At 41.9% G+C, this 26,124-nt stretch overlaps 3 protein-coding genes across 4 annotated transcripts; 2 read left to right on the forward strand and 1 right to left on the reverse strand.

The window, feature by feature from the left end:
• The first annotated feature begins 1,984 nt into the window (after positions 1 to 1,984).
• Positions 1,985 to 14,505, forward strand: irak3 (interleukin-1 receptor-associated kinase 3). Of its 2 annotated transcripts, XM_053414966.1 has the most exons (14): positions 1,985 to 2,096; positions 3,076 to 3,218; positions 4,422 to 4,610; positions 4,785 to 4,852; positions 4,937 to 4,985; positions 5,096 to 5,259; positions 6,006 to 6,070; positions 6,160 to 6,274; positions 9,140 to 9,258; positions 10,563 to 10,761; positions 11,316 to 11,369; positions 11,650 to 11,817; positions 12,319 to 12,676; positions 13,966 to 14,505. In XM_053414966.1, the coding sequence occupies exons 2-14, from the start codon at positions 3,116 to 3,118 to the stop codon at positions 14,076 to 14,078; spliced, it is 1,764 nt and encodes a 587-aa protein (XP_053270941.1). In that variant the 5' UTR covers positions 1,985 to 2,096; positions 3,076 to 3,115; the 3' UTR covers positions 14,079 to 14,505. The 2 variants fall into 2 exon arrangements, with proteins under 2 accessions (XP_053270941.1, XP_053270940.1); XM_053414965.1 differs by lacking the exon at positions 1,985 to 2,096 and having other exon boundaries at positions 3,027 to 3,218.
• A 49-nt stretch (positions 14,506 to 14,554) lies between these two features.
• Positions 14,555 to 17,544, reverse strand: cdnf (cerebral dopamine neurotrophic factor). Its single transcript, XM_053414968.1, has 4 exons — positions 17,114 to 17,544; positions 16,532 to 16,659; positions 15,927 to 16,068; positions 14,555 to 15,656 (listed from the first exon to the last, which is right to left on the reverse strand). The coding sequence occupies exons 1-4, from the start codon at positions 17,184 to 17,186 to the stop codon at positions 15,484 to 15,486; spliced, it is 516 nt and encodes a 171-aa protein (XP_053270943.1). The 5' UTR covers positions 17,187 to 17,544; the 3' UTR covers positions 14,555 to 15,483.
• On the forward strand, positions 17,063 to 26,034 carry hspa14 (heat shock protein 14). Its single transcript, XM_053414967.1, has 14 exons — positions 17,063 to 18,040; positions 19,019 to 19,099; positions 19,655 to 19,737; positions 20,472 to 20,520; positions 20,949 to 21,054; positions 21,488 to 21,578; positions 21,673 to 21,777; positions 22,982 to 23,143; positions 23,542 to 23,697; positions 24,193 to 24,295; positions 24,423 to 24,638; positions 24,912 to 25,076; positions 25,538 to 25,605; positions 25,859 to 26,034. Exons 1-14 carry the CDS (start codon positions 17,984 to 17,986, stop codon positions 25,935 to 25,937), a joined length of 1,521 nt encoding a protein of 506 aa, XP_053270942.1. The 5' UTR covers positions 17,063 to 17,983; the 3' UTR covers positions 25,938 to 26,034.
• Positions 26,035 to 26,124: the final 90 nt, after the last annotated feature.

Raw genomic sequence — 26,124 nt, forward strand, 5'->3', positions numbered from 1 at the left:
AAAAATATATATTGTATTTACAGATAGGGTAAGCTGTATATTTTGTGACAACTGCGTTTATTCTTTTGTCCTCCAATTGCACGTGGTAAAAGTTAGTTTATGGTTTAATGAGCTCAAGGTTCATAATAACCCTTGTATCACACTCAAGCTTTGTCCTGAAAACCAAGAATAGCAGTTCACAGAAGGGTTGTCATAAAGCACACAGGCTAGGTAGATAGTTAAATTAGTAGAGTGACTGGAATTTAGGGGCTTTCTTTCATTGTTGCGATAGTGTGAGTTGACTTGGTGACTCACAGACCAGTCATCTGGGAGGAGGGAGACTGCCCCCTACATTTGGAGTGAGCTCATATTCAAACTGTTGTGGGACATGTTGAAATGGCCCAAAGCTAGGGGGCCGGAGGTTGCCTATTTATTTAATTATTATTTGATAATTATTCATTTATTTTCTTAATACTGAATATATCGCCTGTCCAGATTACACTAAGATTACACATGACAAGCGTGAAGCCGATAAGATAAACAATTCATGAGATATATGCAGACAGACAGATGTTGGTGGAATTAGTAGGTATATGTAAATGTCATTGGGAAAATATAAATGTCATGTTACCAAACATTGGTTCAAAAGAAAACAATTATAGCATTCTGTTATACAAATGGGAATGTGTAAGAATTTCAGTCTGATATATATATTTTATCATTATTATTTTGGGATTTCATTTACGTCAAGAAAAGTGGGAGGAAACAGGAGAAAAAAACCACACTACCACAGTAGACAACACCAACATTCATGAGGCCTGGGAATCAAACATTAACGTTCTCAATTCAATTTATATATAATCATATATTTTTTTCAAATTTTATGTAAGTTTCTGGGTTCCTTAACATGTGGGCCTATATAGTTTGGTATATCATTGTTTTGCAGTTTTTACTTTTATGGCCAAATGTCCAAGAGGTGACTTCCAGTAAACGTGCTCTACAAGAAAAGTCAGAGCCACCTATTTTTTTCAGAAGACGTATCTCTTTAAATGCCTGCAGAACCATGCTGCTGATGCTTTATCACCCGGCGGTGGCCAGCATTATCTTCTAGTTGGGGCCGGGGCGGCAGGACGAAGGCTTATCAGGAAAGATGGTTCTGTCGTGGGAGTGGAACTTGGTTACAGGGATGAAGATGCTGAGGAAACTACACTCAGTATTATAGACAATGCCTCTCACATCATCCACGGCAAACCGGTTTCATGGTGGCATCGCCTTTAAATGGTAGATCAGACTAGCACCACAGAACTTCTTCCTGTGGCCATCAAACTGTACATCTCATTCACCTTAGACACTTATAATAGTAGCAAATAATACCAATACTAAATATAGTAGAAGGGAAATATTATATTATTCCACATGGTATCTGATGCGGATGACACCGTGACAGCATGGGTCAAATTTGGGCCAAAATAATTTTTTCTATGTATTTAAATGATCCGAATCAGGTTTAATGGCCAAGTAGGTTTACACATACAAGGAACTTGCTCTGGTGTATTTCTTCAAGTATAATTATAAAAGACATATAAATAGGGAACAAAGATTTAATATAATAAATACTATTAGGACCAGTGGATGGATTGTGCAATATGTTGTAAGTAAAAACTGTGCAAAGTACAGTTAGTTTGTTATTTGCCACACAAAGTGTCAATTATGATTTATATATTATTGCACACTAATTTCACTTACATTTTGAGTCTTAATATTCAATTGTTTTAGTCGCTTTATTCCATAAAATGTTTTGGTTCTGTAATCTTGAAGCAAGCTGGCCCGATAATTCCCTTATTTCCTTTACTTATTAACAGTGTTGGGAGTAACGCGTTAGTAACGCGTTACTGTGATTCCACTACTTTTAGCGGTAACGAGCATGTAACGATGTATTTTTTTTTAAATCAAGTAACGCAGTTACAATTACTGAAATTAAAATGAGTTCGTTACTCGCGTTACTCTCTTTTGCAGGGGTGCCCAATACGTCGATCGCGATCTACCAGTCGATCGCGACGGTAGTGTGGGTCGATGCACGACTGGACAAGAGGCAGTCATGATGAGGACGCTCCTGCGTACGTATACCAGCTCTTTTTTTTTTTCGCCGCCGCCATGGCTATTTTTACCTGTCACCAAAAAGGAAAACACCAAACTCTTATGAAGAAGAGAACATAATACATGTGTATGCCTACTTTGAAATAAATGAAACACAGAACTATGTTATTTTTGCTCATCTCCAGCTTGGTACTTTTCAGCAGATGCTGTGTGCTTGCTCTGGAAATGTCTTTAAACAATACATTTTTTTTGTGTTTGCTAGTTCCTCGCCACATAACAAGCATGCAGGTAAACCTGCATCGTTGGCAGTGAAGGCGAATTAATCTTTCCACGCAGAATTAAACTCTCTACTTACTTCCCAGACTTTTCTTTTTGGGGGCTCGCCCCGGCTCTGCGCCCCGGCTCTGCGCCCAAAAATATATATACATTTTTAATTAAATCAAATTAATAAAAAACCTGCGCACGCACATCCTGCGGCGCACATAAAAAAGATATGCTCTGCGCCCTGGCTCTATGCTCCGGCTTTGCTCTGCGCCCAGGCTCTGCTCTGCGCCTCGGCTCTGTGGTAAAAAAAACACTGCTAAATGACTGAGACAGTTATTTTGTATTAAGTCAAGTATTAAAAGGAATTTTTGAACTACTGCCTGATTTTAAGGCCTGTTGCCCTGTTGATTACAAAATATGTGTTTATTGTGTTTAACTGTTCAGTACTATTCATATTCATTACATTTAAAAAGCAGACATAAAAGTAACTTAAAAGTTACTATCCCTAGTAACTAATTACTTTTGATATACAGTAATTCAATTACTTTTAAAATAAGTAACTAGTAACTGTAACTAATTACTAATTTCAGCAACTTGCCCAACACTGCTTATTAATAAATATGTTCGGGTACGAAGCAGTTGTACCGTAATGCCGTGAATAGACGGGCATGCCATTTCGGGGGAGAGTGGGAGTTTCCGTGTTTGTGTAACCTCAGCGGGGTTGTCTGTGTTCAGGACCGAACTAGTGTCTGAGTGAGAACCCGCGGACGTGGACATGGACCCCGACACTTTGCTCTACGATGTCCCCCCGGCTCTACTGGAGAGCTTTCACCGGATCATGGACGGCGGAGGGGACACCCTCGGCTGGCGCGGACTGGGTGAGTGGAGCGTCTTTTTCACACCAGTCGACCGCAGCCACCATATTCAGATGGTTACAATTGATAAAGATTTCATCAGAGTAGTTCAACTTTATGGATAATACGAAAATGATGGTCGGTAGTCTTGACTTCTGTCAACAAAGAAGAGTTTGCTTAACTTCTACTATTAAAAAAAAAGGAAATCCTAAACAAGCATATAACCTTTTAACTGTGGACGTTACATTGAAACCATTTGGTTAATAAGATGAGGAGGATTTGGTTATTATGATAAAACTATCAATACACTTGATTTGATTTTTCTATGTTTTCTTTGTTGGTTAGTGAGCAACTTAAAATTATACTTCACCCCTGAAACTCTTCTACTCTAAATTAATCCATAAAAACCATGTTATCAACACCCTGGGATAATAACGTTATTTACATAGCACCTTACAAAAGAACCGCTACAAAGTGCTTCACAGAGGACTATTACAAATAAGGAAAGAACACATAGATGGCAAGAAGCAACCTCATACAGTATCATTTAAAATCATAGACAGCAAATGATATAGTCAATCAATCAATCAATCAATCAGCCAATCAAATTTGAGTTGTATAGCCAATGTTCACAAATCACAGTTTGTCTCAAGGGGCTTCACAGGATGCAGAATCCTTTGTCCTTAACCCTCAACAAGAGGAAGGACAAAATACCAAAAACCCCATGGGGAAAACTTAGAAACCCCAGAGAGAGCCACATGTGAGGCCACTCTCTCCCAGGACAGACAGAAGTGCAATAGATGTCACGTGTGACTGAACACATCAACAGAATAAGAATATTTACTACCGTGATGAGAAAAGACAGGTGTATTCATGTTTGAAGTATCTATGGAAAAGAAAAAGGGATGAAGGGGGCAGCAATGACTATTTGAATGATAGAGGTGAGGTCTGTTATACTGATGTGATGAGGCATTTTGTTTATCTAAGAGATCTAGTCATAAACATAATCCATGGTCAGGTGCCACCACGATCCATTAGCACAATCCATGATCCACAATCCACCATCTGCTTTCACATCCCACGATGAGAAATATAATACAAACTAGAGGAAACATAATATATACAAAATTGTGTTTCTGTATATACGGTGGGGTAAAAAGAAACTAGTCTCTCCTCTAAGCTTAATATGGCATCTTCCCTATGTCCGTCTTCATTCCTGGACCCCAGCTGTCCGAATCCTCCCCAGCTACTTAGAACTTCGCATGTTGGAGCGCTTGGAGGCGGCGGGCCGGAGTCCCAGCATGGAGCTGCTGTGGTCCTGGGCCCAGCAGAACAAAAGGGTGCGGGACCTGCAGAAGGTGCTGCAGGACATGGGCCACCTCAGGGCCCTGCAGCTCTTCCAGGGTCCAGCTCAAGGTCAGTCACAGACATGTGGATTTTTTTTATACTGTCCTTTGTTACAACAATGCTTATGTTTGATTACAAACCGCCTGAGTAAGAGGGAAGTGCAAATTACACACAGGAAATGTAAAGCCCCTTCTCCGTTCCTCTATTGCGGTGCACACCTATTATCTGATCTTGTCGTTTCAGAATCACCTTCGCCTCCCAGCGATCTACCAGGAGAGTCCACAGGGCAGACGTCAGCAGCTGAAGTGAAGGTAGAAGAGTTGTACTGTTAAATGTGGTGATCTGTGTGTTCCGTGTGAGCAAATGATCATCCTGTCTGTGCTCTCTCTGATAAGGAATCCCCCCAGCCAGAGGCATGCCCCTCAAGTCAACCTTCAATTCCTAGTAAGTAGAGGCTGAGGTGAATTGGCGGAATTTCCCTTCCCACGCTGATTCAGGCTGCTGCTGAGTTTCGACATACCCCACACGTGTCCTGATCTTTCTCTGTATTCCAGTGTGGTCGTCAGCAGAAAACCAGACAGCCGGACTCACTTTGCAAGACGTCATAGAAGGAACCCGAAGTTTTCATCCTGAAACCAGAATTGCAGAAGGCCACTTTGCTAACGTCTACAGAGCCCGGATTAGAAGTAATACATTTGCAGTGAAGCTTTTCAAGCAGGTGACTATTGATTCTACTACTCAAAAAAACCCACAACTACCCACTCAAATCTGTAATTTTGTCTGGGAATGAGTACAGTGGGTATTTACTACTGGGTCAAATGACTCTGCAGTAGGTTTTTATCAGATGTTTATCAGAGGTTTTATATGAGTCGGGAAAGAGAACATTTGTACCCACATAGGAAAGTTGTTTGAGCCCAGATATGGCCCACATTCCACATCACACCCTTGAGAGGATACCTATTGTTTGCCAGATCTAGGTCAAAAATAAGCCATGGCAATATATGTCAACCAAATGTGCCAAAGGTGGCCCAAATTCCGTTTTGTGTTATTTGGGCCATAGTCACCATATTCCACATGGGTCACTTTAGGTTCACATCCAGATTACACTTGCCTAGAACACTGCATGTTTGCCCAAAGAAGGCCCACCTTTGCTCAGCTGCACTGGTTGGCTGAGGGGTACAATGGCAGTGCTGTGTTTCTGTTTCACTTCCTCATGCAAAGAATTTTTTTATCTGCTTCTGAAGGAACGTCTTCAGTCAAAACTTACTGAGCAGTCGTTTCCCGATGTGGCAAGAGTTTAATCAGCTTTCCTTTTTTTCCTTGATTTAAATTCTCCTTGCTCATACTATAAATAGAAGAGTGTTTTATTTCTGTCTACTATGCTTGAACCCTACTGTACAATGGGCCTGTGAGTATTTTTTTAGTTTGGGATGTCTCACTGCTTCCTAATTTGTCATTGTCCAGATAAACGGCGTGTCCTGGAAGAAGCTGTGGGACGCCTTCAGAAAAGAAATGGAGGTTCATCACATGTATGTTCCAGCTCTCACTCTCCAAATACCCGTCTTGGTTTTGTCTGATAGGGTTTTGTCCAATATGTTCTGCACTGTTTGTGTTCCAGGTATCAACATCCAAACATAGTGGAGCTGCTGGACTGTTTCTCTGATGAGGACCACTACTGTCTGGTCTATCCATACCTCCCCAACGGATCACTCTACCACAGGCTGCACCCACAGGTACGTGTGGGGTTCACCTGAGGCATGCTGCTCATCCTGTCTCTGTGTGTAACTTCAAACCCGAGCACAGTGGTTGCCAGGTAACGCTTTACTCAGAAATCCGGAAGTGAAACAGGAAATGACGCAGCAAGTGATGCAGAACTGAACAAAGTCTTCTGTTAGAAAATGGTCAATGAATAGGACAAGGCAAAATTATTTATCCCAAACAAGACAATACAAAAGAGAATCAATTAAAACTAGACATATAAAAATATAAAATGAGACATAAGAGTTTGATATTAAGAGAACAGTCATTGTTGGCTCTAAACCATTCTTTGCTGTATACAGTGCCTTGCATAAGTATTCACCCCCCTTGGACTTTTTCCCATTATGTACTGTTACTAACTGGAATTCAAATAGACTTAAATAAACTTTTTCCCGTTTGATCAACAAAACATGCATAGTACTTTGGAGGTGCAAAATAAATTTTATTGTGACACAAACAATAATGAGAACAAAAAAGTTGACATCTGTTGGGTGCATAAGTATTCACCCCCCTGTGTCAATACTTGGTAGAACCCCCTTTCGCTGCAATTACAGCTGCAAGTCTTTTGGGGTATGTCTCTACCAGCTTTGCACATCTAGAGATGGAAAGGTTTGTCCATTCTTCTTGGCAAAAAAGATGAAGCTCAGTCAGATTGGATGGAGACCGTCTGTGAACCGCAATCTTCAAGTCTTGCCATAGATTCTCTATTGGATTGAGGTCTGGGCTTTGACTGGGCCATTTTAAGACATTAACATTCTTTAATCCAAACCATTCCTTTGTAGCTCTGGCTGTATGTTTAGGGTCATTGTCCTGCTGGAAGATGAACCTCCGCCCCAGTCTCAAGTCTTTTGCAGACTGCATCAGATTTTCTTCAAGGATTTCCCTGTATTTGGCTCCATCCATCTTTCCCTCTATTCTGACCAGTTTCCCTGTACCTGCTGAAGAGAAGCATCCCCACAGCATGATGCTACCACCACCATGTTTCACTGTTGGGATGGTGTGCTCAGGGTGATGGGCAGTGTTGGGTTTTCGCCACACATAGCGTTTTGCATTGAGGCCAAAAAGTTCAATTTTGGTCTCATCTGACCAGAGCACCTTCTTCCACATGTTTGCTGTGTCTCCCACATGGCTTCTGGCAAACTCCAAACGGGATTTTTTATGGATCCCTTTCAACAATGGCTTTCTTCTTGCCACTCTTCCATAAAGGCCAGATTTGTGGAGTAGACGACTAATAGTTGTCCTGTAGACAGATTCTCCCACCTCAGCTGTGGATCTCTGCAACTCCTCCAGAGTAACCATGGGCCTCCTGGTTGCTTCTCTGATTAATTTTCTCCTTGTCCGACTCTTCAGTTTGGGTGGACGGCCTCCTCTTGGTGGGTTTGCGGTTGTGCCATATTCTTTCCATTTTCTTATGATGGATTTTATGGTGCTCAGAGAGATGTTCAAAGCTCTGGATATTTTTTTATAACCTAACCCTGCTTCATATTTCTCCACAACTTTATCCCTGACCTGTTTGGTGAGCTCCTTGGTCTTCATGATGCTGTTTGTTCAGTAATGATCTCCAACAAACTCTGAGTCCGTCACAGAACAGGTGTATTTATACTGAGATTAAATTGCAGACAGGTGGACCCTATTTACTAATTATGTGACTTGCAAATGTGACTTGTGAATGCAATTGGTCGCACCAGATCTTTGTTAGGGGTTTCACAGTAAAGGGGGTGAATACATATGCACTCAACACTTTTCAGATTTTTATTTGTAAATAATTGTGAAATCCATGTAATATTTCCCCCCACTTCCAAATGATGCACTATTTTGTGTTGGTCCATTACATAAACTCACGATGAAATAAATTTTAATCTGTGGTTATACCATGACAAAATGTAGAAAAGTCCAAAGGGGGTGAATACTTATGCAAGGCACTGTAAGCCAGCCATAGGAATGTGAAGTCAATTATTCGACAGACAGGGAGCCAGGGTAAAGATCTCAGAACCGGAGTGATGTGACCCACTTCCTTGGTGTTAGATAAATTCTTGGACAAGTTTTTCTAAATCCTTCTGAGACATAAGTCCTTTAATGCTCCGTTTTCACTGTGTGTGTGTTGTGTTCTTCGTGCTGTGTTCAGACAGCTGGGTCAAAAGCAGAGGACAAATCCCCCCCCCCCCCCCCCCTCATTGCATGTAGGGTGTATGCATGTGTGTGGGAACAATAAAGGAATCTTAAATCCTTGATAAGTTCTCCCGGTGGTGATAAGATAACTTTGTAATTGTGTTAATGTGTCTTCATCATTCTTCATCATCCAGATTTCTGTCTTGGTTTGAGGGGTTTAACTCTGAAGACTCAACATGACTTTTAATCGTTCTTTGCTGTTGACAAAAACAATTTCTTCAGTTGTATCTTTGTTTTGCAAATTGTGACTTATCCAATCGTTGATTAGTTCAATGCACTTTGTCATTGCACGTATGCGATTATATCCCCCTTGTGGTATGGTTATGTGAATCTGTGTGTCTTATGCACAATTGTGATAACACATTTTTTTGTTTTCCTATATCTGAACGAGTGAAAGCATGTAGACGTACAGAAGAGGCCCTAAAATGGAGCCTTGAGGAACTATGTTTTCTCTGTGAGCAGTAACAGTGGATATTAGGAGTTGATTTGAGGGTTGTCATTTAAATCAGTGACGTTCATTCTGCTCCAGCCTGTTCCCTATGTTGTAAAATGCTGTGCCATCATGTGTCATTTCCACTCAGTGGTGTGCATCCGACTATGCTTGGCTCTATTAGCTGTTTGAAACCATTTACTTGTGTTAAGTCTGAAGTGGTATGTTGTCACTGTTGCAGGATGGAGAGCCCCCTCTGTTTTGGGAAGAGCGTCTCACTATCATCAAGGGAATCGCAAAGGCATTGCATCACCTCCATATGGCCCGGCCCTGCCCAGTGATCTGTGGCAACGTCTCCAGGTACAAGCCATCACACACTTCATCATCACTTCGTCCTGCAGAAAATATTCTGTCATTGTGCACATTGCCAGGTTTACACTCCCGCCCCGATTTGGAAACATTCTTCCAAAACACTCATCCTTCTCCTTTCTTCATGGAATAACCATTTTATAAATAAATGAAAATGTTTTTCGATTCTAACAAGAATTAATTTTTTAGAAAGAATCATATTATATTAGAATTTTGTAAGGTCTTAACTTTGCTATGTAAAGTGCCTTTAGATAGTGCACGTTATGATTTGAATATGAAGGATACCTCAGACACCCGTGTTTGCTTTTTGTTCCTCATCCACTTCCTACTTTAATTTCCTCTCTTTTGTCTATTTTCATTGATGAAAACACTTCAATTTGTATCGTGAACAAATATACAATATACATATATGTCTGTGTGTGTATACATACGCACATATATACATAGATTATGGATGTTAAGTGATTAAAAAAGGAATCTAATATTATGCTTCACCAAATCATGCTGCACTTCAAGTGGTCTATGTTTAAATTTGGCAGAATGAGTTGTCTCTGTAAATGTTGGGCCACAGCAAGAGCAGTACACACAGGATGTGGCCGTCTTTTCTTTGCAATATAAGACATCCCATGCAAAATGATTTCCAAATTAAATTAAAAGCACAGGATGCTAGAGCTCTGCCTGTGGCTAACAACTGCTGTTATAGGCTGTTTCCAAATTGCCTACGTTTAATAAACGTTACTTTGTTGAGACTCTCAGATGTTCGATGTCACTAATCGTCAGGAGCTGTCCACCTTCTCTCCTCCACTCTGCTGGATTTGTGTTGTTTTATGTGCCATCAACACCTGGCATATGATTTGTTTCCATATGGTTGTGTTGTTACCTACCATTAGGTTTGTTCATAATGTTTGTGTTATATATTGTTTGCATAATGTTTATATATGCACATTCCAATTAAGGTTTTATTCAAACCTGCGTTAGAGGACGTTTTCGTTATAAAACAAAAAGCTTCTCTAACTAAAGCTTTCCTCTTCAGTGTTAATGTTGCAGTTTTAATATGATGTTGGTGCTATAATATAATTTTTATTGATAATAAATATATAATTTAAATAGTTTTTGAACTTTTTCAACACATCTTAACAATGCTGTGATAGTACTGATAGTACTTTCATTTCGAGTATGATCAATTATTTTATGCATTATTAATTTATAAAACTCAACCCATTCCTCTTACATTCCCAACACACATCTGTGAAGTTCAGAGTTTCAGTCCACATCTGTTTGCCTTCTCCTCACAGTGAGAACATACTCTTAGACGACGCCCTGCAGCCCAAGCTGTCTGACTTCGGGTTGGCCCGTCTACGTCCTTATTCAGCCAGTCAGCAATGCACCATCACTCTGGACACGGGCTCCCACAGCAACCCGGGATACCTCCCTGAGGAGTACATCCGGGATGGCAAGCTTTCCTTCAGCCTGGACGTTTACAGCTTCGGAATGGTAACTCTAGCAGGATCACATGAGCCTACAAATTCTGTGTCTCAAGTGAAAATTAGAGGAATGACAGAAACACATATTAGCTCTCTATTAGCTCTGTTTTGGGTCTCCACCAACTCCACAGGGAAATATCAGACTCTTTAGCGTTTAATGTTTCTATAACTGCGCGAATGTGGGATTTTAGGGCAGTGAGTGTGAATCCACAGCACATCCCATATTACATTTGATCACAGAAGTGTTACCGAAAAAATGTACTTGACGTTTCAAAAGCTTTTATTGCGTATATTTTTTTAGTACAGTCCAACACCAGTACCATCATGTCATATAAAGTTATCTCACTTTAAGAATAACTATAAGTTACTTATTTACAGAAGTTATTTACAGTTAAAGCCGTAATGTGGTGGAGGAGGGGAAGCACATTAGTAATCCCAAAACAGAAATCAGTAACTTTCCACCAGTGTTTCTCCAATCTAAATATAGAACTATGAAGAATGTTGTGTGCAGGAATTAGAACACGATTCCTTCATTTCCATTAATGCCTGTTTGCCTTCTCGCAGGTGATAATGGAAACAGTGACAGGACGGAAGGTCATAGACAAACAACAACTGCTGGTGAGTCCACCCTGAACAGCTGGAAAAGTGTTATTGAAGCCTTTATCTACATGCTACATGTCTTACAAAAAAAATCCAGAAAATAGCATCTTATTACTAATTATTGCAATTGGCAATTTTAGTGCAGTAACCACACAAAAGCTATGCAATAATCCAATTTTTCTACTGTTATCCTCAAAGACAGTTTTATAGCAGCAAAATTGCATGTCCCTGAGTTTACATTTTAACCACGTCTCTCATTCCCTTGCTGTCTCTCTTGTGTGTCCCTCTCCTCTTTCAGAGAGACTTGTTAGTCACAGAGGTGGAGAACAGTGGTGGTGTGGACTCCTGTCTGCGTTTTTTGGACGAGACGGCCGGATGCTGGCCGACAGCAATGGCCGTCAGCCTCCTGGCTCTGGCCTTGGAATGCACTGCAAGCCGCCACCGCCTCAGACCAAGCATGGAGAACGTGAGCACTGATGTGGTTCCTGAATGTGACTTCCTCTTTATGCAAATAATATGTCATCCTTCATCACGAAAGAACAAATTATGTTATTTTGACCCAGTCTGAGTTTAATGATGTGTCTGATAACAATGTGTGTGTGTGTCGACACAGAGGTTTTCCTCCTTTTAATTGGGTTTCTTTAGTTTTTTCTTACTCTTGTTAAGGGTTATGGGCAGAGGATGATACACCTTGTTAAGCCCTATGAGACAAATTGTAAATTGTGTTTACAATGATGATTTTAATTAATATTGAATAATGCTGATACATAATAGGGTAAGAGTAAGAATAAGAACTGGAATAAGAATAAGAAGAGTAGTTGGGTCATAGTGTCAGATCTGGATCCTGCAGTGCTGCAGAATGATACTGAGAAGGAGTGAAAAACATTATTATTATCATTATTATTATTCTGCTGCTGAAATCCTTGAAGATACTGTGGGTGAGATAAACTCTATAAATTGTCTCCAGGTACTTCTGACACTGAGCCAGCTGCTTCCTCCGCCCAGATGCCCGTTGGCCGACCAACCCCGCAGCCTGCACGATGAAGCCGCCGTTTCTGCCCCACAGAGCCCCTCCTCCTCCATACCTGTGGAGCACGACGAGCAGCGCAGCCCCCTTGCCTCCTTATCACTGACAGGGCCCTGCGAGTACAGCCAGTCAGAGGTGGCCTACCTGAGTGAGACTATGGGCGCCCATGGGGAGGCAGAACCCGACCTGTACGGCAGCTTGCCCGTGGAGTGCAGCTGCTCGGCCGAGGCGGCTGGCCAGGCCTGCGAGGACTGCAGGGCCAACAGGATGGCCTCCGACCTCGCAGAGAGTCCTCAGTGTAAGTCTGTTTTGAAGATAAGTTACCCAGGCACAATGTGAAAACATATGATCAGAGTTGTTTGTCTAAAATTTACTCAGTCATGTTCACCAATTTTTTAGGAAACGCCCCAAATACTTGCGTTAACCGTACTTTTGATTTCAGACGTCACAGGTTTGAGATGTGAATTGCAGCCGTAGAACTTAATAACTCAGATATGATTGCATTAGTATAATAGGTAGATGTGAGCAAATCAATTTTACCCCCTGTCAGAGCCAACTGGTGGATGCTGGGGAGTGATGTGGAATTTTTGCAGCTTTCTTTATTATTATTATCGAGGTTTGTGGAGAGTGAGATGTGTCACATGAATAGAGCGGCGCAACTCGAGCTGATTGGCTGAACTAGCTCGCAAACGTCACTCCATTTTGGAGGTGTCTGCACCTTTAACCACTAGAGGGGGATAATTTTCTCATCTCAAGTTTTTGCTATTAGGAATCACACAAATTGTCATGAACGTACAATATGAAACTAGATAATATATAACATAGTTTATCTATAGAACTTTTAATGAAAATTGTTACAAAATGTATATTTAATTTGTAAATTCAAATGTCCTTATTGTGAAGGCTTTGACAGTTTATTCACACTGATTTACATAATCCTATTTATTTTTCTATTTGTTTTATTAAATTGTTTCCTTTTCTCTGATCGTGCTCCATTGATTAATTCTCATTATTTATGTCTGTACATGATGTACAAGGAAAAAAGAAATATAAAATAACTGTTTCATTACTCTTATGTTGTAATCTCCGCTCTGGACCGCCATTGGCCTTATTCTTTAGATTAAACTGTCTTAAAATCAGACCTTGCTAATGGGGACATCCTCACATAAATGCAGCCCCTTACATTTATTCTAGTGCTTAGTGAAAATCAAGGTGTGTGCTTGTTTGAGAGGCGGTGGACTAGTGGCAGAAACTTGGACTATGGGCAGAAAAGGTCTCTGGTTCGTCTCTGGTTCGACTCCACGGAGAAAAAACAAAAGAAGAACCTGGATTGATCTTTCCAAAAATCCAAGAGGATTCTCCCTGCCCTGTCTAGTGCCCCTGAGCAAGGCACCTTACTCCCCCTAACATCTGCTCCCCGGGCGCCGTACATGGTTGCTCACTGCTCTGTGTGTCCTGCACCAGATGGGTTAAAAGCAGAGGTTAAATCTCCCTACAATTACATGAGTGTGCCTTTGCATGTCTGTGCATGTGTTTGGGATAAATAAATGTATCTTAATCTTAATCGTGTTTGTGTGTTTTGTGCAGATTCCAGCTTGGTGGAAAACGAGGCCAAGAGCAGGCTGAGGGACAAACTGAGTCTGTACAGCAAAGGGCTGGTTCACTCAGAGGAACTGTTCTCTGAGGCGGGTCTGCAGTAGAGGGCAGAGTTCCTGTTTCTGTCTGGACTGATCTGAGTGTGTGTGTGTGTGTGTGTGTTTGTGTGGTGTTTCTGTCCGTTTGCTACTGTAGCATCCTCTGTGCTGTAGCAGCTCATACGTGTTAATAACATGTTTTCACAGGTGATCTGATCATAAGCGCACAGCTCTGAGTTCAGCAGTTCAAACCTGGCAGTAGTATGTGTCTCCTGTGACTGGACCTCCCCGCTGTACATATAGTTACACATGTGTAGTAGTTCTGCCACTACTGTTATTAGCAATATTATTTTGCGGTTATTCTATGATCTTCAACAGGTCACTACCTCTATAACTTATTTTCTCAATCAAGAGTGGCTCTGTAAAGATCTCTGTTTGTACCTTTTCGTTAACTGACCCTGATGCATTAAACCATATCTATCTGTTTTATAAAGAGGACTGTTGTGATCCATCCAGGTGTATGAACCATGAGATGCCATGTACACAGTTTGATATGATTGTTTTATTTTTTAACGGACTAATCCACAGCCATATAGGCTACAAGCTTAAAGGACTTTTGTAAGGAAATAATTTAAATAGCACAACAACACACATTCGTACTCTATATCCAGCGCCTTTTCTGTCACACACCATTCATACATTGTCAGCACAGCCATTAGGGGCAGATCTCAGATCCGCAGAAGTGGCTTGGGCCGGTGTCCTTTGGCACAACGGGCCAATACTGGCACAAATCCGGTAACTTTAACCTGATATAAACCAAAAGTAACCAAATCCACACCGGATAATTACGTATTTGATAGCTCATTCACTACCAGGACACAGCAGACTGTATAAAAAATGGATTGGATGTTATCAATCTAGCAAAGTAATAATTGTCTAGAAGGCTCCGACAAATGCAACCGAACAAATGTGTCCTTCCATCCCCGGGGAACAAAGGCTCCAACGGGGGGGATCCTTCCCGGCCCAGCCTATCCCAAGATTAATTGCACTTCAGTGACAAACAGTTTTTCAAAGAGGTCATGGTACCAGCAAGCGACAAGACATATGATGCACGTATCACGCTTGAACTCAACTGAATAACTAACAATACAGGCAACAGCAATAAGGGGGGGGGGGGCTGGTAACACCAATCACGGAATCATCATCAGAGGAAAATGGCCGCCATGTGAATACGGTCAATGGCATAAATTGGGTGTTTATAGTTAGATGCCTGAGGAACAAGAGGGCCACTGGAAAGTTTAGCAGAAGTTTATTTTCACAATCAGGCCAAAACTTAGAGGGCGAAAATCCTCAATTTGAATTTGTTTTGTTATTTTGGATAACCAAGTCAAGTCTGTGTACATTAATACTGAAGAATACGCGAGTCTGTGTCTTATTTACTGTGCGGGTGGATGAGACACATAATTGCGACTCATAGTTCCACGGTGTGAGCGTGCAGCGGGGCCTTCTCCTGTATGAGGCTGACAAACTCGTGTTTCTCCAGGCAGCCTCGACATTCCTCCCCCCATGAGGCTAAGATGTTCCTCAGCTCCAAAACTCTCAGCTTCTTCAGCCCGTCGCTGCTCAGGTCCTTCAGCTGAGGCTCTGCACACAGAACACAGAATACACGAGAATGGGACTCAGGGCAGCGTAATAGCCTATACCTCTGTCAAAGCCCAACAGTCCCCTTATGAAACCCCATTTAAATTCACTAGATCCAAAAATTGCGCACACTCATTAATATCAGTCTCCTACACATGCGTGATTATTATCAATAAAATCCATGAATTATTCTCTGAGAAATAAAGAAAAAAATTTGTAAAACGAAGTGTTACAAGTTTAGCCTTTGTCGTGAATCTGAAACACAGATTTTACCATGACTGAGCTGACAGATCTGTGTGTCTGTGCTGCTCATGCGCTGACAGATCTTCTCAACGGGGACGTGAGAGGCCAGCGGGCGGGCCACTGATGCTGTGACACGTGTCGCTGAATCACTACTGGCCCCGAGGTAGTAACACTGAGGAGGTAACAGAAGAAACACACGACTGATCATCCCAGGGTTTGAGAATTAAGTTCATATCTGTCAAATGTGCAGCTGAAAACATAGATATAAGTAAGGTCAAATGTAAAGGTCACCTTGAACTCCCCCAAAACTTTTTGGGCATCTCCAAATTTATATCTCAAGATGGCCTTAAGGGAATTTCTTCATCTTTTGTTTTAGAATTTAGTGGTCAAAGTAAAAGAAAAAGTAGCCTGAATGTAGACAGCAACTACAGTAGTTTATAGGGACATACAACTTTTTGTTTTTTAATAATTGAATTTGAGTTTAAGGGACTGAAGTGTTTTTTATTGTTTCCACAAATATTGAATTTGGATTGCTTGTGTGCATATGAAAATGTTTGGCTTGTCTGCAAAGTTGTGCGACTGAAAACCAAAAGAGCCAGATGTTCTCTGTTGTCATGGTTACAGTACATCCTCACCAGCCTGGCTTCCTTCCCCTGAGCGACGGTGCATGCCCGGAGCAGCTCCTCCTCCACCAGGGCCGGGGTGAGCTCTGTGTGGGCTGAGTTCAGGCTGCCATACAATCTGTGGAGGAAGCTCACACACACTGAACACCAGTGCACTGTTAGTGGACAGGAGTCACTCATCCGTCACAGTGCACAGCAGAGTGAGTAAGTGTCTCTGTGGGCCCAGCCTCACTCCAGTATAAGTGATATGAACACAAATGAAAACAATATTAAAACAACATCGTTATGTTTCCAGCAACAAGTTATATTAGAAGCTTTATTTTGCACACTGTGGCCCCCTCAGAAGCTATATCCTGAAAGCTGAATCTGGGATTTTTGATTCATTTCCACAATCTGAAAGTAGATGTTTAGCTCCATTCCTTCTTAAATCACAGTTCAATCACTTGTTGAACGTTGCATCCCAGTGCAGCACGTGCAGGGCAGGTCATGGTACAGAGAGCTGACACGCAGGGCTCATTCTGACTCCCCACAGAGGTACCATGTGACTCCAGTGCTTGTTATTGATTATTATTATTACACACCATGCTGTCTAACCTTCACATTCGGCTGCGGAAGAGAAAGTAGAGCCTCTGAAAAACAGGAGAACGGCCAGTGACAGCACCGACATGGTGGCGTGAGTTATTATTAGCCACGGGTGTCTCGGCGGTGAGTAGCCCAGGACCCGCGTCACCGCATACGTCACCACGTGGCTTTCACAATTGGGACCCTATGATTGAGAATCGGGTCACTTTTACGTCCCGAATGAGAGTTTCTCACGATTCCCGTTTCTCATAAGGTCATCTGATCCGTCGTTTGGGAGAATCCGGTGACGCCGGCCCAAGCCTGAAGTTTGATGCGTGTCTATTCGTGGTGTTACGGTAAAGAGCAGAAAAAGGCTGAAAACCAATGTGTAATGACTCTTATTATGGACGTTTGATAAAAAAAACATAATCAAAGTCAAACGTAATGGAATATTAAATGGAGGTTTTTCTTAAAGAAAAGTCAGGAGAACTTCCGTTGTGGCACTAATGCTTACTTTAAAAAAATCCTTGTGGGGTGAAGAGAATTCCCCCTCCACACACTATTTTTCAGGGTGAACCCCACTGTCAGTATTTCAAGTTTCAAGTAATTTTACAATACACAATTAGATACAAGTAAACGTGGAAGTGAGCTAAATTTTCATTATGGCATTCATAGCTTGCTCTTATAAAACATTATAAAAAAAAATGTTGTTCAAAGGGAAAATCATCTAAAGACAGAAAGAAAGAAAGACAGAAAGAAAGAAAGAAAGAAGTTAAGAAGGGGCTCTTGAACACATAGAAGTTGGAAGCTTTTGTTTCGAAAGAGCGGTACCGGAAGTAGTCACTGGGAGCGGAAGCGGGTGGCGCATGCGTGGTTGATCACTTGGAGCAGAGAGATTCCAGCATGGCCGCTATCGGGGTTCATTTCGGCTACACATGCGCCTGTGTGGCGATATTTAAGGTGAGTGTTGACCAGACTCACTCCGCCGAGCCTCTCACGAACCCCGCGTCTTAGTGAGGTTGAGAAAAATGGCGACATATTTGTTGTAATACCCAGAATTCCCTCTGACACATGTGGCTGCTAAAACTGTGTGAACACTATCATGGTGTCATGGGAGTTGAAACTGTCTTTAACAATACACGTTTTCTTCTTTCTTCCGTTGTACACCTCCGCAGTGAAGCCTCAGCCAAACATGCTTTAAATGGCAAAAAGTAGAGCCTACAGCAAAGCTTCTCTTTCATTAATATTCACTGTAATTCTGTTTAAGGATATTTTCAGGAACAAAAAGGTCACATCCAGTGATTCTTGTGTGAGGGTCCTCTTATGTAAAGGAGCATGACGGGCCAGACTAAGTTCTAGAAATGAAACGGACTTCTCACTGCTGATACAGGCCCATTCCAAGTTATTGGATCTTCCCCCAAACCTGAGGTTCTGTATCAGCCTAACACGTCCCCGCAGCTTGTGTCTGCTTCCATATCACAGTTTGAATGATGTTCAGGCATCGCTGCTACTTTTAGCACTCCGTCACTCACCAATGTGACCCACACTTCCTTCTCCCGAGAGCTCCAGCTCTGTCCCAGCTGGGTGAACCTGAAACAGCTGCAGCAGGATCCTGAAGCACCTCCGCTGACTCCTCTCAAGGCAAAGGAGTGTTCGGTCATCCTAAATCCTCACTCTACCTCTCAGCAGGCCAAATCACCCAGGGGATGGTTGTTTGAAGATGGACATGTAGGGAGACTGTTAACTGGAGAACCTAAGTCTTCAGGTTCGGTCCTGTAACATCAACATGGCTGCTCACACGACCACTGCTGAGCGTCTGCTGCATCATTTCCTGCTCATGATCCTCTTCAGGGACACATGGATGTTTGGATTGATTAACTGTACATCTACTGTTTAATGAAATTAATGTGTTTGTGAATGTGTGTGTTTGTTGTACAGGATGGGCGGGCTGACGTGGTGGCCAACGATGCCGGAGACAGAGTTACTCCGGCGGTGGTGGGCTACAGAGAGACAGAGCAGGTACAGGATCAGCTTCACTTGTCTTTACATCAGTTTTCATGCCTGTTTCACTGTTGTTGTGCATCATTTACAGTGATGTAAAGGTTCACTTTATTAATTTGGATAAATATCTGTCTTTTTTAGTAGGAAATCTTGCTTTATGGAACTTTTGTTTTTGGTGATTATTTTTCCGCATGGCTGTTTTTTCCCCACCTTTTGCTGTTATAAGATACAAAGTCATAATTAAGAATACAAATGTAAATGCACAGATATGATTTTTATCATAACTCATCTGGACCTTATCTTCTTAACTACTACAACATAATTTCACGTAAAACGCAATTCAAACTTCCCATCCACAATGAAGGGTGTGCATCCCTTTACAATGTCTTTATTGTTTTCCATTTTGATCCATAAGCATGTTTTGCTGCTTGAATCTTAATACTCCTTCATTCCTTCACCCAGAAACATCAGTTTTTCACTAATTGGAGTTGAAGTTGGATTGTGTGCCTCCTATGCAGCTCAGTGGCTTCATGTTTGAAATGTTCTTACTGAGTGATGTTTCCTCTCCTTCAGATTGTTGGCATCGCAGCAAAGCAAGGACGAGTCCGCAACGCCGCCAACACAGTTGTTAAAGTGAAGCAAGTCCTGGGGAGAAGGTGACACGACATATTCACACTTAATACTTTTACTGGAGACCTAGTCTTATATAAGCTTGACTCGTGTTGTATATTGAAATTAAAGTGAAATTCTGGTCCTTTTAAACTTTTCCCTATGTTTATAAATGTGGGTGTGTAAATGACTGGTACAAAAACCTTTGGAATCGGTCCAGTAGATTGCCTCCACCGGCAGCTGCAACACTGCAGTAGTGGCTACAATGTAATCTTATGGTGCAACTGCAACAGTCCGAGAACTGCCCACTGAAAGTGCTTTTGTTTTTACCAGTAAAAGGCTCAAATTATTATACCGGCCTTGGTCCCCTATTCCAGGTTGAAAAATACCAGAACTCCCCCTTGAACTATGATATACATTAGTTTTAAATGTATATCGTCATAGAATTTCCCCCCAAAATATAACACTGATAATCCTTTTAAAATAGATTGTACCATCATCAGAGCAAATCTAGAAGAACAACTCTGGTGCCCTCTGTGAGGGAATTCTCTGTGTGCAGCCAGTAACCAGTGAAATTCCTTGTTTTTGTAGAAATTGTGTGTTTTTTCGCAAACAATGGGTTGCCTTGACTCTTGATTCCAAAGCTAAAGGAGTCATTCATGTTATAAAGAGCCTGTAGTCAACAAAATGAGTTAAATGGTGAGCCTCCCTGCAGCTTGAGACACTTCTTATCACTCTATTAATTACCGATTTTTTTCTTTCTCTGTCTCTCAATGAACAGCTTTGATGATCCAGAGACACAAACTCACAAAACAGAGACCAAGTGCCAGGTGAGTTTGGGACCAGATTCACTTTGTTGGTGCCATTTTAAATCCCCAAATGTCTGAAATAGGATGGTATATTAGGGACTCTCTGAGAAGAATAAGGTTGTAATTTTACGTGAATAAAGTCATAATATTAACTTATGAGTAAAAAGTCATAATTTTATGAGAATTAAGAAAAAAAAATTAGGAAATAAGCACTGAGGAACACAAATGCTTATTTGTATTCCTGTAAATAGAAAAGGCCCTTATACTTAAGTCACCGCTTCACAACTAAATATTTTTCCGTCATTACATTCTTTTATTTATCCTGTTCTGTTTATCAGTTGTCCTCAGTTAAAAGAAACGGCGGCTTGTCAGTTTTGTGTCTCAGTAATTTTTTTAATGCTTGTTCAACACACAACATTGGAGAGTAAAGCAGTGATCGCTGTTTTCAGGTGGTGAACAAAAAGGATAAGCCTTATTATGAGATCACAGCAGGAGATCAACCTGTGTATGCTGCTCCAGAGGACGTCGCAAAACTCATCTTACACAAAATGAAAGGTAACACACACACACGTACACACAGAGGGTACATTTACACTAATACATTTTAGTTTTAAAACACAACGCAGCTATTTACCTTTGTCATCCACTCTACTCTGGAGTTTTTTTCTTCCAAAAACATAGACTTTTGTAAACGCTGTTAGCCTCATTCAACTTTTAAAACTCAGGGGCTGCGTTTGAGTCTAGATTACCATAAACATAAACTTGGAAACCATTCTGCAGACATCCACATTCTCTTCCTGATTGGGTCTTATCAGTCACAACGTGACTAACATTGGTGAAGGCAAAATGCTGCTAATGCTGCTTTTACACCACAATTAGCAGGTATATGTGGATTTTTTTCAAAGGCAGGTAACCTGGTTATAAGGGCTGTTTTTTGTCTGGCATGCTTCATGAATAGTTGATTTATTGACTCTTTCCATTTCCACAGAAACGGCTCAGTCCGCTCTGGGCTCTGATGTAAATGAAGCGGTCATTACCGTCCCTTTTGAGTTTGCACATGCTCAGAAGCGTGCTCTGAGGTAGGTGGTGTTACTGACTCATCCACTCGTCTGTGCCATGATGTTGTGACACAGCGGTTATAAATAAAGCACTAACAGTTTTTGTTTTGAGCAGGGAAGCAGCAGAAGCTGCCGGGTTCCATGTCCTGAGGCTGATCCACGAGCCTGCCGCTGCTCTGCTGGCCTACAACATCGGCCAAGAAAACCACTCTGGAAAGAGGTAACACTGAAGACGAGGAAGAGCAGCGTGTTGACGTTTTAGAACGTAGGACAAGATGGTGATAATCCCTTGTTCGCTTGAAGGTCTTCTGCACTAGTTTGATGATAAGTTGCCAACCATGAGCAGATCCAGTGGATGTTGGGGACTTATCATCAGTTGTTTAGACCTCCTCTGCTAAGGATGGCCCACAACAGGCTGATCAGATCTGAGTGTGTTTCCCCAACATCTTGGAGCCCGGTTGGGGCCATCGCCACATACATAGCCTCTTCCTCTTATTTGCTTCATCAACAGCATCCTCAGGGTTCTGTCAACTCTACGACTCGCAGGGTCCAGAGAACCTTACATGTTACTAGTTTACACGTCTAGGGATTTTAGTCGTTAGTTCAGTAGATGTGTTACTGTGTTACTTACAAGCGTGATCCTGAACCTTGAGGTGGATGTTCAACAACAGCAGAGATCACGTCAGGTTTCACGTCTGTTTCCTGAGAAGATAAATGTGAGCCTGCAGTGACACAGACTCAAACACTGGTCAGATGCTTGTTAATCATGGTTTGAAGGCCTTGGTCGTCTCAAACTGGTTTCATGAGCACCACAGTGAGTTCAGTGATCTCCACAGTCACCAGACGTGAATCCAATAGAACATCATTGGGATGTGGTAGAACAGGAGATTGGAGTGAATGATCAGCTGAAAAATCTGTAGAGATGATGTGATGTAGTCAAGTCAACATGGATCAGAATCACAGAGGAAAGTTTCATCCATGCTACAAAGAACAGAGGCTGTTCAGGGAGCAAAGAGAGGCCTTATTTACTGTTAGAATTATTAACAACTCGATGCTGATTATTAATATACGTTAAGAAAGTTACTCCAACAGGTTTCATATCTGCTTCATGGTCCAGATTCGCACCAATATTTTATGGATTCTTTCTTCCCCTTCCTCCAAGTTTCGTGGTGATCCAGGGTGAAAACAAAACCTCCTTAATTACAGTACACAATAATTTTGTTATACAATACGTAAACAGATGTTTCTCCATCACCACCCACAGTCCTGTCTTTGGTTTTGTCTCCATCATCATGTGATCAGTTGCTTTAAATGCATGAGTTTCTGTTTGCTTCCTGTTGTTTACATCATTTCCACCTTATGGCAAGAAAGTGAATTGAATTCCACCCACTTTTCCCTGACGATGCTCTGCACTGTGTTGACAGCCACGTCCTGGTGTTTAAGCTGGGCGGGACGTCGTTGACCGTGACAGTGATGCAGGTCAACGGAGGAATGTTCCAGGTTCTCAGCACCCACACAGACCACAGCATCGGAGGAGAGAGCTTCACCGAAGCTCTGGCCCAGCACTTGGCTGCAGAGTTCAAACGGTAGATATTCTGTTCCACACGACAGTTATTGGGGCCAAAAGCTTCACAGTGAACAGATCACTTTGTTTATCATAATATTACACCCACATGTTTTAATGCCCCTCTAGAGGAAACACAAGGCGCTCTTTTGGTTACAGGCTTTTATTTCCTTCTAACATGCTGTCAGAACTAAAGCACATCAGAAATAAATACAGAGTATTATTATAAGCAGACTTCTTTCCTTTTCCGGACAATCTCTGTATGTGAGCCTCCAGAGTTTCTCTGGCCAGTCTCCAAGTAAAGACGCCTCATGTACCCTGACTCCCAAACCCTTCTGTTCCCTCCCACACACACCAGCACCTAAACCACATCTTAAATACCCTCCAGCTATTCTTACATTCTTTGTGTGTGTTGTGCAGCACCTATAAGCACGATTTGAGCAGCAACGCCCGGGCCATGATGAAGCTGATGAATGGAGCCGACATGGCCAAACACTCTCTGTCCTCGCTGGAATCAGCCAACTGCTTCGTCGACTCCTTGCACGACGGCATTGACTTTGATTGCAACATCTCGAGGTAAGACGTTAAACCGACCTGGTAAATGATTGGAAACATGCCACATATGTACAGATGGAGTTGAAACAGTTTTCCTAAACTCAGTATTAAAATATCTCAAACTCATAGTTCCATGGCAGAGGTGAGTGGGGGAAGATCGCAAGAAGTCAATTGCAAAAGTTTTATTACGTTTTATTTGCAGCTACAATAAACAAGCAACTAAGAAATGTTCTATGTTTAATGTGATTGTGACATATAACACAGACAAGGAATATCTTCACCTTTCGATCAGTTGTTAACATTTACTAACATTTCAATGCTCAAAGGACACAGTGACCTTATATGAATCTGGGGAAGAAATATGTAAGAATCTGTACACCGGATCTGCACTGGTTGGCAGAGGCAAACAACCGGTAATTCTAGTTTATCTGTATGTTTGGGTTTAATGGAATTAGACAGTCAGTGTGAATAAGTAGTTGTTAGCAGCGTGTTGACGTCAGTATCATGTTTCTTCAGAGCTCGATTCGAGCTTCTCTGCTCATCACTCTTCAACAAGAGCATCCAGCCAATCAGAAGTCTGCTGGAGAAGGCAGGGCTCTCCACCAGCAGCATCAACCAGGTAAAGTGTTTGTGAAAGATGTGTTTGGACTGATCCATCTGGGAACGCACAGTTTGTTCACCCTTTTAAAGTTCAAATTTTATTGCACGCAACATGCAAGATGCTGATGTGACGGGTGTGTCTTCAGGTGGTTCTTTGCGGCGGCTCGGCCAGGATCCCCCGCCTCCAGCAGATGATCCGCGACATGTTTTCTGACGTGGAGCTTCTGTGCTCGGCGCCTCCTGATGAGGTCATTGCGGTGGGAGCAGCGCTGCAAGCAGGCTTACTGGTCGGCAGAGAGAGACTTGCCCCCGAGGAAGAGTCCGTCACAGTGGACGTTTCTGCCACAGACATACTTGTGAAGGTAAAAACACAGTTGAATTTTTCAGCAGTGAAAATACAAATTTTAACTTTGAATTTACTTTTAATGTACTGACCGATTCTCTAAGTATTAATCGCTAAAAAATAAAGTGTAAAAATATAGTAGAGAAGAAAGTAGAGATATGTGTTGTGGAGTAAAATTGAGAAGTACCTTAAAATAAATGTACTTAAATAAAGTACAGATTCATTTAAGATATACTTACGTACAGTAACTAAGTAAATGTACTCAGTTACATCCCACCACTGGTTTCTGCAGGAGGTGGATGAATCCGGAGCGGAGCAGTTCACTGTTCTTCTTCCATCCGGCACGCCGCTCCCCGCCCGCAGACATCACATCCTGAGCGCAGGGGGGAAACTGTCCTCCCTCTGTCTGGAGATCTACCAGAGATTGGTCACGGAGCAGCCTGAAAAACTAGCTAAGGTACTGAAAAGCAACAACATTGGGTCAAATGTGGAACCTCTACACATGTCCTGATTCCACTGCTGGGAGGCAGATCCTACAATTTGTCGACCTCACTGGGAATTTGAATGATGTATCTCAATTTTGAATGTTTTAAAGTTGAAAACCAGACGACAAAGGCTGAGCAAACATCTGTACCATTTTACATTTACTGCTATATTGGTTTAATTTTTGAGTCTGTCGTCATCAACATGTCCACACGCTCCCAGTAAATTATGCAGAGGACTTGACTTTTCACCAACCTGCTCCATATGTGTGGTGACCTTCCAGCTATAAGGTATTATAAGGTTATGAGATGTTGCACACAGACAAAGGTGGAAATAATAATCAGGTTGCGTAGCTATACTGGCACACAGTGTAAGAATATGAAAGAGGAGTTGATGATTAATAATTGAAATGAATCATTGTGTGTATTTGTACAGATTATCTTGAGAGACCTGCAGCCCACAGAGGAGAACCACGACATCGACACCGTGGTGACCATGAAAAGGTATCCACCCTTCCACGATCAGTGCACGGGTCAATTAACGGGACCGCTTGTACATCATTAGTGTGTCAGTGTGAGCCCACTGACTGTGATTGTTGAGTTGAGAGTCCTTATGGCTGTGGATCAAAAACAGGGTGATTTGGTGGATAAGGATCTAAGTTTCTTTAGAATGATGTAACTCCTCTTTCCTAGCTGAGCGATTTGCCTGTGGGGATCGTCAATTTTTTCTGATTCAGGTTCTTTCTGTATGTTGCAGGGACGGATCCCTCCATGTTTCCTGTGTAGAGCAGAGCACTGGACGCACCGAGGCCGTCTCCATCGCGGCTTCCTCCTGAAGCCACTGAACTTCAGCCCAAGCACACATATTATTTCAGTGTAGCTGCGACATGTTTCTTTTTTATTTTCACTCAATAAACATGATAAAAAGCCCAATGATCCACTGTGATTTCTTAACTTCTGGATTCTTTTTTAGTCATCAGAATAAAGCTGAATATATTGTCTTTTTTATTTACAGTACATTCC

Source organism: Pleuronectes platessa, chromosome 22, assembly GCF_947347685.1.
Source record: "Pleuronectes platessa chromosome 22, fPlePla1.1, whole genome shotgun sequence".
Classification (NCBI taxonomy): domain Eukaryota; kingdom Metazoa; phylum Chordata; class Actinopteri; order Pleuronectiformes; family Pleuronectidae; genus Pleuronectes; species Pleuronectes platessa.